Source organism: Cyphomyrmex costatus, unplaced genomic scaffold, assembly GCF_001594065.2.
Source record: "Cyphomyrmex costatus isolate MS0001 unplaced genomic scaffold, Ccosl1.0 scaffold219, whole genome shotgun sequence".
In the NCBI taxonomy this organism is placed as follows: Eukaryota; Metazoa; Arthropoda; class Insecta; order Hymenoptera; family Formicidae; genus Cyphomyrmex; species Cyphomyrmex costatus.
In genome coordinates this window covers 1754238-1771906 of record NW_017276246.1, presented here as the reverse complement: position 1 = coordinate 1771906, position 17669 = coordinate 1754238, and the positions used below count along the sequence as shown (strand labels likewise).

Sequence of the window (17669 nt, the reverse complement as noted above, 5' to 3'; positions counted from 1 at the left end):
ATTAAACACAGTTTATATGTAGTATTTCATATATTTATACATATATATATATATATATATATATATATATTTCTTTATCTTTATTTCCACAGCTTTTTTATATAAATTCTTTCATTTATTATATATAAAATCTTCTATTATATGAAATTGAATATGTAATTGGGATATGACAATAGATTGCCGATCTTTGCCTCCATAACCATCACAGCAGTCCGATTGTTAATTATTAATGACTCTACGGATGAATTGAGGGAGTCGCGAAGGCCTAAGGCTATGAATATGCAAAATTTGAAATAAAAATATCGTGATGTCTCTATTTAAAATTTTTTGTATAGGAAAAGTGAGTATCAATTGCGAATATTTTTGTTTGAAATTCTTGAGAAAATCGAAAAACAAATTTTCTCTAATTTTCAGCGAACATAGTACCTATAGGCAATACAATTGTGTATAATTATTAACGATACGTTAGTTAAAATAGAAGTCTATGAGCATTGATGGAAAAGTGATTTAAGAGAGTTAGTTTTTGCGGGAATCAACATCTAAATACGATCGGTATCCTTCAATTTTTATTTAATTCAACTCAACGACTGCATAGCCACACAATATGAATAAATTACAACAACAATCCTGACGGTCTTTGAACATGAATTACAAGTTTGAGAGTGTCCAAACTTTGGCTGGAGTCATGTAATTAAATGTCACGTGGAAATAATGCGATACTGAAGGGAAAACGCACAATTGTTTATAATGAAAATCAAAATTTGCACATTGTACATTGATATGGTGAAAGGTATCGCAAAATGTAAACGTCAAACGCATATATAAATGTATCGTGAGGGGAATGCTGTTTACCATTAAATGTGAACTGATTAATTAGAGTTGTATAAACAATCGTTTTTCATATTATTCACTTTTTGGTACTTTACAAACAGCATTACCTTACAGATAGATTTCCTAAAAAAAAAGCTATGGAAAAAAAAAAGATTTCGATGTTAGTTTATTTCGGAATCTATTTTCTGTTTTAAAAACAAGAGTAAAAAGTAGATGTATTATTGTAACTAAATTTAATACCGATCTATCGCTGCCACGATTATGCGCTATAGCTTTATGTCTGCGAAAATCAAACCGTCATAAAATTTTTTTAATAATTTAATTAGAGAATTTAGTCGAAGGAAGCTGCAATCAAGCATTCCTATATTAAAGGAAACTTCAGTGCGATGAGTTTCGGGCTACGAGGCCATGTATAGCAATAATAGTAAATAACTTGTGTCTGCATCGTTATCCATAAATGCGACGTCGTTTACCTTTTGTAAATTAAAACTGTGAATACAATGCCTTCGACGGAATAAAAACAATGGGAGTAATAACTAGTATACAATTCGAAACAAAAGAATTACCGCGACTACCCATAGAACGAATCATAGGGAATGAGCATGATGTACGATACTATTAACTTCAGACAATAAAATGTTATTATCGATGTTACCTTATTATCTGTATTTGATATGTTTTTTCTACAGCACCTTTTACAAGATAAAGCTTTACAGATCGACTGTTAACATAAATATCAATTCTATCGTTGTACAGGACTTTTGGAAGGTAATTGATAACTAAATATTATGCAAGTATTATATAAATAAATTTGTGCACATATTCTTTTATTTCATTTTTTACATAAATATTATTCTGCATTTTTATTTTGTTTCGTCGCATTTACTACACGTCTACGCTTAGTAGCCTTTGTTCGTTCCAAGCTTTCACTCTTCTCTTTTTCAAGAATCTCTGTCAATTTTGCAAGTTGACCCTCATAGTTAACTGCACTTGCAATAGCATGCAACTCCATTTGTTCAATGTTGGGCACAGTTTTATGTGCACCACTTAACATATGCTTGAATATCCCGACCTGATTTGCTGCGAGTATAGATATCGCAGTTCCTGGTTTTCCAGCACGCCCGGTTCTACCAGCTCTATGTATGTAACCCTTGATGTGTTTCGGGAGATCGTAAGATACAACTAACTGCACATCCAGAATGTCCAATCCTCTAGCCAGCGCGTCTGAGCTTATTAATCTGAAAGGAATAATCAACAATTAATTAAATTCTTGAAGCCAAACTATTTCTTTCCTTTTCTGTTTTAGATGCAATGTACAATTTATTTTACTATCTTGTCTTTTTAACATAATTAGAATTTAAAAAATATTCATTTCTAAGCAGAGACATTTTTTTCTGTAAAACTGGAATTATTTTACTTTGATAAAGCACAAAACTTACATATCTATTTCTGCGTTTGCAAATTTGCCCAAGATACTTTCGCGTTGCTTTGACGCAAGCTGAGCGGATAATTCTCCCACTCTGACATTCCGTTCTGACAAGAGTAACTGCATCAAAAGTGCCAATCTGTGCGTGTGTTTACCGGAATTTGTAAAAACGAGAGTTTTAGGAATGATATCATGCCTCGTCAATAACTGATACAGGACAACTGGTTTGTAGCTAGGGGGACATTCTACCGCGAGTTCTGTCAATTCTCCTGGACTCGTGTAGCGTCCAACAAAGTCACCTGCGACCTTATCTAAATTTATATCAGTATCTTTGTCGGTCACTACGGTTGTGAATAATATTGGCTGGAAAAGGCCCAGCCGATTCAATTTTTCAGGATCTTGCGACAAGGTTGCGCTAAATAATAACTTTTGAGCTGGTATAATTTTGCTGTTAAAAAAATGATAAATTAGAATAACTTCTCGCACATATAGGATAATCGCCGAAATAAAAATTGTTTCTTATATACATATATCATTAAAAAATATGTTACCTATTAAATAATTTCTGTTAAATAATTCTAAAAAGTTACCTTGACTGCATGTTTCCAAGCGTCAAAACGGGAGCTCGAGAATGAGGTTCAGGTAAAAACTGTAGCCATTCTGTTGCGCGATCGGCTTCATCAATGACGAGAAATTTTAGAAAATCCAAGGAAAATCCAGGAGTCTTTAATATGTGATCCAATAAGCGACCAGGTGTCGCAATGACTATGTCCACCAAGGATAAATATTTTCCTCTTTGAGCTTTAAAAATAATTTTACTAAATTATTATGTATTTATATTAATTTAATTCATTGAGCATCAAATACATACTTTTTTTAATTATACTGTTTTGCTCTTGCTCAAATGGAGATGCACCCGAGAGTAAGCCCACCTTTAGATCTGTGTGAGAAGTATAAGTGACCATTACTTTATGAATCTGTGCAGCTAATTCTTGCACTGGTAAGACTACCAAGCAGCGAATTTTTGGTACAAATCGTGTTTGTAATTCTTGTATAATTGGTAACACATAAGCCAGTGTTTTGCCTATAAAATTACATAAAATTACTAAATATAAAATAATATTAAAGTGTATAGTACTTTTAATCAATAATTAATAATTGTATTATTATCGTTCTTGCGAATACTTACCACTGCCTGTAGGAGCAGATACACAAGTGTCTCTCAGCCACCATCCCAATTTCCTATCCCGGTTGCACTTCTGTAACCATTTTATTAAACTAAATTGAGCTGGAAATAATTTAACAATTCCATTGGCTCTTAAAGCTTCTACCAATTTTGTTTCCAAAATTGATTCTAATTCTTCTAATGGAGGTCCACTATTTAAATCAGCAGATATTATTTCAGGGTGTGCTAACCAATCTGGTAATACTCTCTTCACTTCACGCGGTTTTTTTCGAGATTTTGCTCCTAATATTGTAAAATTGCTCTGTGAGGATTCTTTCTTCTCTGTAGAATCATTATCATTATTTTCCTCTGCTAAATTCTTATCTTTTTCTTCTAAATCTATATTGTCTGTTGCAACAGAATGAAGCTTGTTCTCAATATCTTTCCTTTTCTTCTTCCTTTTTGTTGATTCTTTAGATGTTTCTATTATTTGTTCATCAATTTTCTCACTGCTAATTTTATCCTCAATCTGTAAGTTCTTAGTTTTCTCTGTTTCAAGCAGTTTCTTTTTTTTCTTTTTCTTAGGTTCCTCCAAATTATTTTCATCCTCGTTTAATATAAATTTATTACTTGCTGCTGCCCTTTGTCTTTTACGTTCTTCTATTCTCTTCAGTAGTTCAGAAAAATGATTTGTTTCATTTTCAACCTCCTTCTTGCTTTCATCTTCATATCTATATAAAATCCACATATTCCACGTTAAATAAAATTAATGAATAATAATTTCCATACAAAGTTATTATATCTCATGCATGGATCATTCCTATTTATGTTTCTTACCTGTTTATAACAAATAAACTCATCTCTTTCTCTAGATATAATTTATCACAATATAATATAAAAACAGTATATAGAATCTTATAGCATAATTATATATTTAAAAATTACTGGCGTTTGTTTTATACGTTTACAACATACAATCTAATGACGTTCAATTCATAATTATTCCATATTTAATTCGAAATAGAAGTGTTCTTCAGTCATAATTAATTGCAATAAGTCGAGAAATCAATAATCGCGAATAAACTTATAGACATTCCAAGTCACCGTAAACTACACGTGAATTTTTTATAGGTTAGTTAGGCTATTAGAGATTAGGTTAGATCACTATTAGGATTGCATCGGTGCTGCCATGTTTTCGTGGCAAATCAAGACACTTTCTTACTCCATCGATAAAGTAACAATATTACATAATTATAATTGTAAATAATAATTAACAATTGTACTGTGTGTTAATTGTAATTGTACATTGTAAAAATATTCTTACAAACTTGCTTACTAATTATATAACGTTAATAATGATTTAGTATATTGATCTAATAGACGTCAATTAACATTAATTAAATATGATGTATGTACATACATCTAGTCAAATGAAATTCTAAGTATAATTTTATTGTTACATGCAATTAGACTCCACGACATCTCGAAATAAGACTTATACATTTGAACAATTAAGAAAAACTTTATTACTATGTGACTTAAGATCGAGATCTAAAACGTAAAAATTTCTATAGTAGAAACTGTGTGGAAAGTATGTAATTAATATTCAACGGCTTTCGTCGATCGTCAAACTTGCAAATTCCGCCTTAAATAAAAAAAATCTCGTTATCAAGTTTGCAAGTCGACGATATAGATTGCCGGGGCAGATAATTGCGCGCATGCATTCGAATGAGTCTCAAAGGAGATTATTCATTTACATCACAAGGAAAGATCCAGCTAGATATATAGAACAATGCAATTATCATAAAACCATAAAATTAAATCATAACGATTATCATTTGATCGATCAATACGAAATTGATTTGTCACTTAAAAAAATAAACTTAAAAATGATAAGATGAGATCCTTTATATTATTACGAATATTATTATAACTTTTTTTCTGTTCCATTTTGCGGACGATGAGGTCTGTAATCGGACGGTCAGATTACGGACGATTGCCGCGATTGCGCCTCTTCCGCGCGACGATCCCGCATACACCGGCGGACACGCCTGACGCCTGTCGCCGCTTCCGTCGCCGCCGTTCCATATAAACGGCGCCATGCAGCAAGGCAACGTTAAATAAACGACTGTCATTCCCCGCATTCCGCGTTGCGGTCGACATGACTCCGCTATGCCGCGCGTGTGATGGCGCATCAATAAATAGCAGCGCGAGATCGCTCTACGCCCGACTACGTCTAAGCATGTCGTATTGTATGATAGATATATATATATATATATGTGTGTGTTACAGCATAAAACGCACGAATAAAATTATACTACAAAGTAAGACGCAATATGTAAACTCATACTATGCCATTTCTCGATTTATACATCTAATGCATTGCGATAAAATAAATTTTTCAGTGTCTGGTGCTGATTTGTGATTCTTTGAGAAGAGGAAGAACGGTAAAAATTATACTAACTAATTTTGACATTTACTATAATTTTTCAGGAAATTAAAGAACTGCGTGCTCTTTTTCATATAATGAATCAATTAATACATATATATATACTATATTTAATTATAGGTATTCAAATGGAACGTCGTAATCAAATTACCGTGAAATTAAAATGGTGAATAATTCAGTCATTCGCACTACTAAATTGGAACATATTTAAAAAAAAAAACTGCTTTATATAAAGTATCTAAAATGCAGTAGAGTATATAATATCATCAATTTTGATAATAAAATAATACTGCCTGTATAATATCCTGTTAAATAATGTAGTGATTATCGTTAATAGCGATACTTGATCAATTAAAATATTTATGCGCCACATTATACTTTATATTTAAAACTTTCCTAATTTTATGTATGACAACTTCCAGTATATACGCTAATCAAATGTAATGCAGGTGACTAAACTCGTCATAAGCTTGCGAAGCTTATAAAAACTTTTTTTCCGCGCAATTGTATAGAAAAGCTGATTCATGCTCATATATTTCGATCAATGTGGATCAACTTTAACGGTTCAACTCGCCCTTAGTTTCTAGTTCTAAAAATTCGCGAAAGATGAAAAGTAAGTTGAATCAAAGTGAATCTACATTGATAGAAACGGATATCGATGTGCATCCTCCTGTTAACCAGACGTGGCACGCGACCGTCGGTCGAACGGAGATTCGTGCGCGCGCGCGCCGAGGTGTACGTCGCATGCGTCGCGACTGTCGCGAGTTCGCGACGCACGCAGGCAACTTCAGACGATTTGGTGACAGCCGCGTTTGTGGTAGTCGACGACCATCGACGACAAGCGCGAATATCCCAGGGATCCCACTTCCGCGTGTGTCGCGAAGGGACATCACCTCCATCGCCGAACGTTCGCGTTCGGTCCGTCTCGTAGACAATTTTCTCATCTAGATAAACGTGAACGGTGAGTCCTGCCGTTTGGTTAGAAAGCGCCGGACGGCCGCGAGACACCGGTGTTTACGACGTCGTGTGGATGTCTCTGGGGCGCAGAATGGAGATCCGTCATTCGTCCTCGCGCGCGATTAACTGTGCTTTCACGAAGTGTTGATACGCGAAGCGCTCTGGCAGCGCACGTCGAGGATGATTAGGTCCAGCTTTGCCTTGGACTACGTCACTTTCAGTATCGGCAGATACTTATTATATATTTATATTGTTTTGTTTGCTACCGTAACATCTATGCATATTGATGTGCACAGATGCGCGATGCAAGTGCAACCAGATAATCGTAATTCTACGTATGCTAGATTTTGCAGTTCATAACGATAGTGCTATTATTATTATTATATTGTTTTAGTTACACAGTTCTTATATGTATTACATGTTATACTTATACAATGACAGTAACAAGACTGTCATTAAGAGAAACAAAATCTATTTAGTTTACACCTAAAAAAGTAACATGATAAATGTTTCCAGTTTTTATGCTGTAAACATCAGTTCATCTTTGTTGTTTATTAAATATGAAACAGAGACAAATGATGTTGATTAAATATAAAGATTGTAACTAAGAAATTAAACATATCCATCATCAGTGTTATAATTTTGTACTCAATAGTATAAATGTAATATAACGCATAGAGTTATATAACAGTTATGTTACTGAATATGAGATTATAATATTGACGTGTTATTTTCAGTTGGTGTTAACTAGATAACTGCTGTTGACTTTGATGGATCGTTGCTGCATCATTATTATAACAACGATCTATATCGACTCGTAAGCATCAATCACATTTGTTTTTCTATGAAACGCTATATTTTCAGATTGAAACATGGTGGTACTTAGCAGCTTGCTGCCACCCCAGGAAGGAATACGCCACGAAGAGCCAAATACTACAGTATATATCAATGATAGAGAAGTAGGAAAGGGTACATTTTATGTTACAGAGAGGTAACAAGTTTATTCTAATTTACTATTCCGAATAATCTGTAAATATTTTATACTGTAAATAATTACGTATACTTTTATTGATAGTGTGCTTTCCTGGGTGGACAACGACACACAACAGGGATTTTCACTTGAATATCCTCATATTTCATTACACGCGGTTTCACGAGATGAACAAGTCCATCCAAGACAATGTTTATACATTATGATTGATGCCAAAGTAGATCTACCAGGTATATCATTTGATGAATATAAAGAATATTTATTGATAAAAGTGACTTTTTGGTTGATTTTGTGTGTGAATTTACATTAATATTTTTATATAATTCAAGGATTTTTCGATTAGCTTAATGTGTAATTTTATTTGTGCAGATATGCCATTACCATTATCTGAAAATGGTTCAGAAAATGATAACGATAGTGTGGATCCTCCAATTACGGAAATGCAGTTTGCACCAGATAATACAAATAATTTAGATTTAATGTTTCAAGCAATGAGTGCATGTCAAGCGCTTCATCCTGATCCACAGGACAGCTTTTCTGACGGTAAACTATTACAAATGAAAGATAACGATTTTATTTTCAATTTTTTTTATTTACAATGATTAAAGTTCTTGTAATTAAAGAGGATATTTATGAAGACGCCGAAGAAGATTATGAAGGTGAATATGACGAAGAGGTAGGCGCTGGAGACGCACCTTGTATTTTACCGACAGGTAATTTGTATACTTACTTTTATACATATCATTCATATTTGAACGTTTAGATTAAATATCAATGCTTGAACTAATATGTTTAATACGGTAATGTGGTTATCCTTTCATACTATCGATATATATATATATCGAACAATAGACTCCTAGTTTTTTATTATTAACAGAGCAAATGGGGACCACTCACACAGGAGCAGAAGCAGAAGAAGCTATGGACATCGAAGCCGGCCAGTTTGAAGATGCAGAAGAAGATCCGTAAGAAGCGACAATTAGGTGCAGATGTGCATTTAGTGTTAATTTACATGTTTATCAATTTCATATATGTATTTCGGTAGATATACGTGAAGTCGTTAATGCAAAACTTACTACGGAGCCGTATCAAACGTTAAAGCACCTAATACATTTATTTATATTCATTTTGTACATGGCGATAATTTCCTAGATAAAAATAAATAATTGTACATCACAATGTGTGTTGAGTTATTTATTTTGTTTTTTTTCAATAGAAAGTTTGATACAGTCTATAAATTTTACTTATATATCATTCGTAATCTGCCGAGGAAAAAAGAACATTTAATTTTTTAAAATAAGGTATAGAATCATGTTAAAAATATTACAGATAAGTATATAAATTGATTAGTCTATCACAACATATCTTTCGTTGAAAGTCATAAAATAACAATTTGACTATAAGTCTGTGTAAAAATGTCTATTAACAACATTTGTGACAGACAAAAAGTTATCATGATAAATGATATATATATATATATATATATATATATGCATATCTAATTGCTTTAAAAGTACATTTATATGATACAGTAAACTCTGCACATAATTAATCGGCAGTGCGTTGTAATAATTCCGTATTGATCAATTTTTAAAAATATTTTCATCAGAGAAAAATAATTTACGTATTCATAATACACATATATATGTATATGTATACATATATCGAAAGTTAGTTATTCTGACTTCTTTAACGAGAGGGTTTACTGTATCAGTCTTAAAGATGATTTGTTTAAATGCTAATTTGCTAACTTGCGTCATTTGTACATATAATACATTCGTTCAAACTCTGATGCGACATGTGGTGTTCGCCTCTGAAAAGATTCTCAGACACAGTACAAAGCAATAAAACTAACCAAAGTTAGTTAACAATATAGTTGACGAATCTAAAGTGTGAAGTTCCATTTCACAGCATCATCAACTTTTCAATGGAGTACAATCCATTCGACTTTAGTCATTTATAATCGAGCTTATCGAATTTTCTTCGGTCCAAAGATGAGATCGGCATCAGGTGCTCCTTTAGGGTGATTATACTTTTGTCGTCGTTCCCTGTTCAAATTTACGGTGACCGGTCTCGTACTCTGATTCATAGTTTCCTGATAATCTTCCTCCTCTTGCCTCTCAGTAATGTTTAAAGTTAGTCTCTTCACGCGCTCTTTCTCCTCTTTTTGTTCCTGTTCGCGATTTCTGAGATTCATAGCCAACTCGGATGACACCGGAACCGCGAGATTCTTGTATTGTTGTTTATTACCCTTCCTCAGCATCAACACAAAGTCTATTGTGCTATTGTCAGTTGGCCTCTCCTGCAGCTGTTCGTATGTCTTCTTTGTACTCTTCACGTGCAATGGGACGGAGATATCCACTTGTTGCGGCTTTACCGAATCTCGCATACGATCCTGTATATTGTCTGAGACCATTTTATCTAGTGCCGACAGGAAATCATCATCCTCCGGACAGCTTACGCGTCGTGGTCCAGATGGTAATGCTGCATCTAGTTCCTCTGTCACGTCTACAATCACGCCTTCAGTGCCACCGTCTGCTGATAGACTCTGAGATCGATCACCCTGAGTGTTTTCTTGGGTGCCGTCGCGTTCTGCATCGGCTGTCCATTCCTCTTCCGACTGTGCTTCCGAGCAATCTTCGGACTCTTCAAAATGCAGTTCGGCCATACCTTTGGCATCCCCACTACCATTTCCGGCCAATGCTGCTTCTTCATCACCTTCTATGATAACGCTCATGTCGTTTTCGCCTTCCGCGGTAGTATCATCAACTGGAGGATTACCCAAGGTTGGATAGAGTGTGGTGCGCAATTCTTCTACGGCGCATTGCGCTTCTTTGTAATTCTGGAATAATTGCATTTTGGGTCGTAACATTGTTAATGTATCACGATACATGTAATCTATACCAACGGGGAACGGATTCTCGGACGTCCAGATCGGATCTGTATATTTAAACCAGAAGTAGTTCTGGAAGAATACGAGAAAATAATCGAGTTTTTTCTTGCTCGATCCGCCACTGAAGTACTGGCCACACGTCTCCAATAATGTGCATACTAGACGAATACGGAAGAGATGCTCGGGCGGATCGAGCACGCTTGGCGACGAATGGTCTATGCTGACGCCGAAAGTAATAAGCAAGTACAAAGTACGGAAAATATCGCCACTCTCCACCATTCGATAGTTGTACAGCTCACCCAAGTACTTGACCATAGCGATGCGTCGTTGATTGAATTTGGGTAGATTGATTTCCATGCATAGTCGTATGTCTTCGAGTACACCGTCGACCACCTGTGGCCCGATAGTCTCATAATGGGCCACCAAGCCGGCCAACAGGCTTCCAACGCATCGAATATTGGGATATTTAACATTGTAGGCGGCAGTGAGACATTTTATAGCATAGGATGATACGCTGTCGTCCTCCCAATCAAGTTTGCGCATCCACTTGAGCACTTTGTCAGTATTCGTCTTAGAGAGATCTTGGTATAGTAGTTTCCTAATAAATTCATGTACGGGCGGTCTGTCCTTCTTTGTAACGCCGCCGGTCGATTCTGGTGGATTCACGAAGTAATACGCGTTCTCGATGATCGTGACGTAACGCGAATCTAGTGCAGTAACTGCTTTTTTGCGCATCATTTGCTCCAGATAGACCTTGGTCCTTTGATGAGACTCTGGTGAACAGAAAAGATATCGGCCGCAAATCTCCAATAAATTGCAAGCCATTTCAATGTGATGATGTGTAAAGTCGTGTAGTAAAACCTTTAGACAGTACAATGCCTCTATTTTGGAGTAAAGTTTGAATTTGACGAGCTCACCGATATAGCGGACCACTTTGATCTTCGACTCAATATTGATCTGATCCTTCTTACGAACATGATATTTAAAATCTTGTTTCAACATCTGACACAGGTCATTGCCAATCTCAGGCATTACTGGATAAAGAATGGCTGCCAAGCGAGAGTAGAAGGGTAGTAGATCCTGACGGATTCTCGAAACGCCGAAAAGAGCCTTTACCAGCTTCTTCTTGTTATGCTTCGTATTGAGATTTATCAGGAAATTGACTGCGGCATTGTCAATCATTTCGCGATTTACACAGTTCGGCAGATGTGTCAGAAAAGCATCCAACAGTATTTTGTTACTTGTATTGGAAATCTGAGGCTCCTCCACTTCTACCTCAGGTGGCTCTTCAACTTTCTCAGATTCTTCCAACTCATCAAAGACAATTTCCTCATCGAGAGTATCTTCCGTTATTGCTGTGTCCGTCTTTGGGATATCTTTCGGAGTATCCTTCAAATATGAACCTGGTAGGAAGACAGTCAGATCTGGGAATACCTCATAGAAACGTCTCGTCTCTTCGTCACCCCACATATCCTCCAACATAGCGCTTTCTTCTCCCTCATTGATCATTTTCAGTGTTTCCTCCACTTCTGCTTTTATTTCGTTGTCCACTGGAAGCTCGGGCATCGGTTCATCTAACGTATCGGAAAAGCTCTGTACATTGGTTAATAAACGCTCATAACAGACTTGTAAAGCTTCAAGCTTCTCCTTTCGTTCTGAACTCAGTTCTCCCCTGGTCTGCAGTATTTTGCGATTTTGTTTCTCGAATGCCTGCAGCTCCTTGTGCTCCTTCAGCATATGCTTACACAAAGAGTTGTAATATTCACGCAACAACAGCTTGACATTCTGTTGCTTGTCCGGTGATAACATTTTACTCTTTGGAATTGAAACATTTAATTTCTCCGACAGATTTCGCACCCTTTTAGGTACAAGACCAGCGTAATCTTCGCCACAATGTCGACAAAAACTCAATATTATGCTAGCATTATTATGCTCCTCTTTATCCATATTGATTAATACAGTCAATATCGAGCCAAGTAATGGCAAGCCTTGTTTGTGTGTGAATATTCCAGCATTCACTAATTCTGCATAGAATCGTAAATCTACTCTTAACTTGCTGGGATTTGCAATCTTATCGCCGACTTTCAATGACAGTATCCTTTGCCAATTTTCAAAAAAATGAGTGGAAAATTCAGCGTACGTCTGATGGAGAAAACTACATACCCTAATAGCAGGTGCTACATCAATCATCTTTATTTTGGCATCCACCAGAGCAGTGGCAACTTCACTCACGTATTTGGTCAGGTTCAAAGTAGCCATGTCTTTCAAAACTGTGTCAAGTTGGGCCATGCTAAAGTTCTTCAGTTTCTTGACAAATGTGGTGTTTTTCTTGAGGCTTGAGTCAAGTTTACTGAATGATGCATCTGGGGGCCTTGCGGGATTAAGATTGGCCGCGCGAATCTCTTCCTTCGTCGCGAGTCTCTGTTCTGTTTCTCGTACATACTCAGTCAAAAACTGCCGGTCCTTTTCGGAGACGGCATCCGGTTCTTCAGCTATAGCCTCTTTTTCAGCCGATGCCGCTTCGTTCACGTTCTGAGACATTGTGGAATATCTGCAATGCAAAGAAAATTGTGTCTTTTCCGTTTTTCTTCAATAAATGTAATGTCCCAAGTCAAATTGCAATTAAATTCAAAAAAACAATTCGTATATTGCGATACTAGAACAGTTAAATATTATCCTAGAAAAAATTTATCAATTTAGCAAAGAAAGATTTTATATATATATAGGTTATTTCATAAATCTTAATTGGATACCTATTTGAAGAAATCGCTTGATAAAACTATTCCACTTGTTTACTATCGCGTTGAAAAACTTGACAAGGTTAGGTACGTTATGTTATGGCAGACGACAATATACTCCATTTGCTTCACGAACTATAAAAGCCTGATAAGTGCAACTGGCCAGTAGTTTATGTATTCTCAACGAAAGCAGGGAGAGAAAAGACTGATATTTCATACGTCGTAAGGCAAACTTTTCAAGCCTATTGATTGGCTGTAGAATAGAGAGATCCAAGAACTTGTCTTTCCCGCAGCCAATCAACAAGCTTGAAAAGCCTTAGCTGAAATATGAAATATCAATTATCAGGTAAAAATCGAAGCCGAGGGCGCCAGAATAAACTCAAATATTATACATATTATCTGAGAGGCCATTTTAACTTTTTTCGTGACGCTCGAAATTAAGGATATCCACACAACTTGCATAGCCACATGAACATATGCATAAGGAAAATTATCCAATTACATTTTATGCCTGGTTTATACTTCGGTCTTAAGATCTTAATCCTAAAATTCAGCCAATAGAGTTCAAATTTCGGTTAGAGCTGGCAGCTTTATTGGTTGAATTTTAGGATCTTGGCACAGCCACAAAGGAAAATAGCAGCAAATGAAAAATCAAGTACATATTCCTGAAGGGCTGTGTTTTTGCTAATTTTTTGCTCTATTCTCGACATTTTTATTCACCGTTTAAGTCAAAAAATTTGACTCACAGTGTGGCTGTGCATCCGGTTTCATTTTCCAGAATCTGAAACAATGAGCAAAAAATTCGGATTCTGGATATTCTTGGAGCAAATAATTCTATAAACATTTTGAGACCGAAATGAACCCGGCAATTGATTGCTTTAATGTCGGATGCAGCGTGAATCAAGCAACTCTTGTATAACGCATAATACACAATTCATAAAAGAATCAACCAATCAAAATTCTTCTTTTCCGTGTAATGAGAGAAAGGAAGGTTTTTGATTGGTTGATTCGTTTATGTATTATACGTTATGCGTTATGCAAAAGTCTGTGTTTAATAGGTTAAAATCTTAATATTTATTTCATTTTAATATTTATTTAATATTATTCCTGATATTCCCTCCATTGTGCGCAGGTCATAAGAATTAAAAAAGATGAATAGTAAATTGAACCGAAATTACAGTTAATTTATAGACAATTGATAGAAACGAACATTACTTATAACATTTGTAATTATCTTATTCAATATTTCCAATGTTTAAACGTTTTTACTCATGTCGGTAATTTTATATAACCATATGATATCACAAAATGTTTGAACAGCGAGAAGAGGGCGGTGCCGCGAGATGTCGCTAGACACCGCAAAGTTAACCGCGAGAATAAAGGGCGCCATTTGCATTCGAAGTAATGTTGTTGAAACGTCTTTTTAAAGTGCGTCGTATAGGTTTTTGTCATCGTTTCTTATTAATAGTGAACGTTCTAATTAATGTATCACCCGCGAAACGAGAGAATTTCTGCTCGTTCTTCTACATTTTCACTCTCGCAGGAAAAAAGTAAGAATGATTAAATGAAGAGAATTCTTTCACTTTTAGTTCAAGTTTATCCAGTCTTAGCTCCGAAGTCAAAACGCAAAGCCATCGACGTAAAAAATTCAATATAAGATTTCGGGGATTCTACGATGTTAACAGCATCGTTCACAGATCCACAAAATTTTACTCGTAATGAATCTTTTTTTGTGTGGCGATCGATGGCTTTGTGTTTTGACTCCGGAGTTAAAATAATTGCGGACGGAACAAGCCAGGACTAGATGAACGTTCGATAAATTTCTTTAACGTATTCATATTAAGTAAAATATTCGAAAAATTGACTAATTACACAAATAATTTTCAGCAACAGTCGAAAGTACGTCAAGATGAAGGACGAAGGACGAAATCGCGGGTTAACATTTCACGGGCGCAACTTAGTGAGTAATATTTCACTTCTTGAAGTCTTTTGCTGGAGATAAGAGATTCTTTACCATACAGAACAGACCTTCAAGGGATGTTCTAGTTAAAGACGTTTAGAGAACATTTTCTCAGATAAATTAAGTGTGCTATATAGATTTATGGCGTCTCCAATTGTAGTAACATCATTTGTCTTACTGAACCATCGACGCCAAAATTATGGTCGGTTATAGTTGGTTATTACCCGTGAATATATAATACTATATTTTATACAGAACCTCATATTCTCCTTTTCATGAGTTTTCGGGAGGAAGGGATTGGGCATATGAATACGAACGTGTACGTGGCCGTAGAAACGTTTGATATACACGGTGTCTTTGATCGAATGCATTTTCTGTCGCGCTTTTATGTTCTGTACGGATAATGAGTTTTGTAAAAAAATTAGTATATAATTAACATCACAATAATGAGAGGATGTGAAAATTTGAAAATAATTTGAAACTTTTAAAATTAAAGATATAAAATTGGAGTATATATATATACGAGTGTTCGAAGACTCTAGAAAATTGAAAAATGCTAAGATTAAATATTTAAGCGATTCGAGAATTAAAACTATAAATAATTCCTTACAAAAATTTAATATTGCAAGGTAGTGATTAATTAACATTAAACAATAATAATGCTTTTAATATTCAAAATAATTAAGTAATTACTACTTGTACTGCATAATAGTTTGTTGCGACATCGTAGTGTTATTGTAGTATTGTTGAAATGTTGCAACATTGCTGGAATGACTTGTACTGTATGTGAATATTTAATATATTAAATTTCTGTAAGTGTTTTCGTAAATTTGATTATTTAAGAATTTTGAAGTATAATAAACAGAATAATAATGGAATCAATTCTAAAAAAAAGTAATTCTACGTTTACAAAGACCTGAATTTGTGATAAATCGGGGACACCTGGTATAATCGCACCGCCACAAAGAATCCCTAAAAGGTTAGGCTTGCACAGTTTTTATGCGGCACCGAAGTAGAGACACTTTAAACTGCGACACACTTGTGTTCCCGCGAGCATAATAACATGTCGCTATTAACCGCGGGAGCAATATTAAGCTCTTGAAAAAGCTTTCATGCACTTAACGACAAATAACGTAACGAGTGCTATCCGATAATAGATTACTCTTCAGAAAATCTATGCTGATATTATATGTATCTGTTCGTGTATTATCCTACTTCGACCGAAGCTAATTCTATCAATATTATAACACCTTGAGTGTCAATTTATTTCTTAAAGAGTCGAGTATTTTTGTAAAATGTTTTATAAATTTTTTTATAAATAAATTTATATTTAGATAAATGAAAGAAATGATAGTTAAATCACATTAACGGTTCTAACAATAAATATGTGTTTACATTTAGTAAATACTCTGCTAGGAGACTATATTTAAAGAAATATATTTATAAAAATTTAGTATTTTTTTCAGTGTATTTTAGATACTAGTTCATTAATTAGGTAACTATTGAAATAATAAATTAAAATAAATTAAAACTAAATCAATACCTTTGATTTCTAAAGAATTAGATAGAATATCACACATTATTAAGCGAAGAAACAGCGTGTATCCGTGTTTAAAAATATTAAAATTTATTGAATGTTAAATAAGAAGTATTTTATAATTAGAGCTTAGAATGTGTGTGTAGATTGCGGACACACTCCAAGTTCTTATAGAATTTCTAAATTTAAATTATTACAATACGTTTAGCCAGTTTCGTAGCAAAAGTTGTCAACGGTGAATATTTACCTAAGGAAGGGACGCGACAGTGTGACGCTCACGCGCGCGGATCGTGCGTACCGAATAGCGCGGGAGACGCGAAGAATTAAATAAATTTCGAAATTAAATAAATTCCCTCATGCGTCCGCCCCTGGCTGTGCATCTGCGAGATCGGAGATCGTCGCGTCACGGTATGATGCCATGCGGTAAATGTCGCGTGAAATGCGATTTCAGGTTGCGACGGTGGGTTCTCATTCGATGATTCTCGTTATCCTCGTTACAAGCTCGTCGGGGTGGCGAAGGGGAAGGGAGTTACGGGAGCAAATTGTGCGCGAGACCGTGAGAATAAATTGTCTCCGGTAGCGGCGACGAGACTCTTCCCCGCGTGTGACGGGGATGGCGAATGCTCGATGTGGGAAGGTCAGAAGAGACGGACGACCTGTTTTGCGTCCGGGGACTTCACCGACGGGTCTTTCTTTCTTTTTTTTTTTTTTTTTTTTCCCCC

General features: G+C 35.3%; 3 protein-coding genes across 4 annotated transcripts; 1 reads left to right on the top strand and 2 right to left on the bottom strand.

Moving 5' to 3' along the window:
• Window positions 1-1653: 1653 nt before the first annotated feature.
• Dbp73D (putative ATP-dependent RNA helicase Dbp73D) lies at window positions 1654-4283 on the bottom strand. Its single transcript, XM_018539635.1, has 6 exons — window positions 4260-4283; window positions 3447-4153; window positions 3129-3341; window positions 2848-3058; window positions 2271-2705; window positions 1654-2069 (listed from the first exon to the last, which is right to left on the bottom strand). The coding sequence occupies exons 1-6, from the start codon at window positions 4280-4282 to the stop codon at window positions 1682-1684; spliced, it is 1977 nt and encodes a 658-aa protein (XP_018395137.1). The 5' UTR covers window position 4283; the 3' UTR covers window positions 1654-1681.
• A 2384-nt stretch (window positions 4284-6667) lies between these two features.
• icln (chloride nucleotide-sensitive channel icln) lies at window positions 6668-8985 on the top strand. Of its 2 annotated transcripts, XM_018539636.1 has the most exons (6): window positions 6668-6832; window positions 7693-7819; window positions 7904-8049; window positions 8189-8362; window positions 8428-8532; window positions 8697-8985. In XM_018539636.1, the coding sequence occupies exons 2-6, from the start codon at window positions 7701-7703 to the stop codon at window positions 8786-8788; spliced, it is 636 nt and encodes a 211-aa protein (XP_018395138.1). In that variant the 5' UTR covers window positions 6668-6832; window positions 7693-7700; the 3' UTR covers window positions 8789-8985. The 2 variants fall into 2 exon arrangements, with proteins under 2 accessions (XP_018395138.1, XP_018395139.1); XM_018539637.1 differs by lacking the exon at window positions 6668-6832 and having other exon boundaries at window positions 7701-7819; window positions 8443-8532; window positions 8697-8788.
• A 735-nt stretch (window positions 8986-9720) lies between these two features.
• On the bottom strand, window positions 9721-13253 carry Upf2 (UPF2 regulator of nonsense mediated mRNA decay). The gene has a single exon (XM_018539684.1). The coding sequence runs from the start codon at window positions 13251-13253 to the stop codon at window positions 9789-9791; it is 3465 nt and encodes a 1154-aa protein (XP_018395186.1). The 3' UTR covers window positions 9721-9788.
• Window positions 13254-17669: the final 4416 nt, after the last annotated feature.

Coding starts and splice junctions, on each gene's coding strand:
- Dbp73D (XM_018539635.1), bottom strand. CDS start 4,282: ATGAGTTTATTTGTTATAAACAG. Junction 2,706..2,847: donor CTTGGAAACATGCAGTCAAG/GTAACTTTTTAG, acceptor TTTTTTTAACAG/CAAAATTATACCAGCTCAAA. Junction 2,070..2,270: donor GCAAACGCAGAAATAGATAT/GTAAGTTTTGTG, acceptor TATTCCTTTCAG/ATTAATAAGCTCAGACGCGC.
- icln (XM_018539636.1), top strand. CDS start 7,701: ATGGTGGTACTTAGCAGCTTGCTGCCACCCCAGGAAGGAATACGCCAC. Junction 8,050..8,188: donor TGCCAAAGTAGATCTACCAG/GTATATCATTTG, acceptor TTATTTGTGCAG/ATATGCCATTACCATTATCT. Junction 8,533..8,696: donor ACCTTGTATTTTACCGACAG/GTAATTTGTATA, acceptor TATTATTAACAG/AGCAAATGGGGACCACTCAC.
- Upf2 (XM_018539684.1), bottom strand. CDS start 13,253: ATGTCTCAGAACGTGAACGAAGCGGCATCGGCTGAAAAAGAGGCTATA.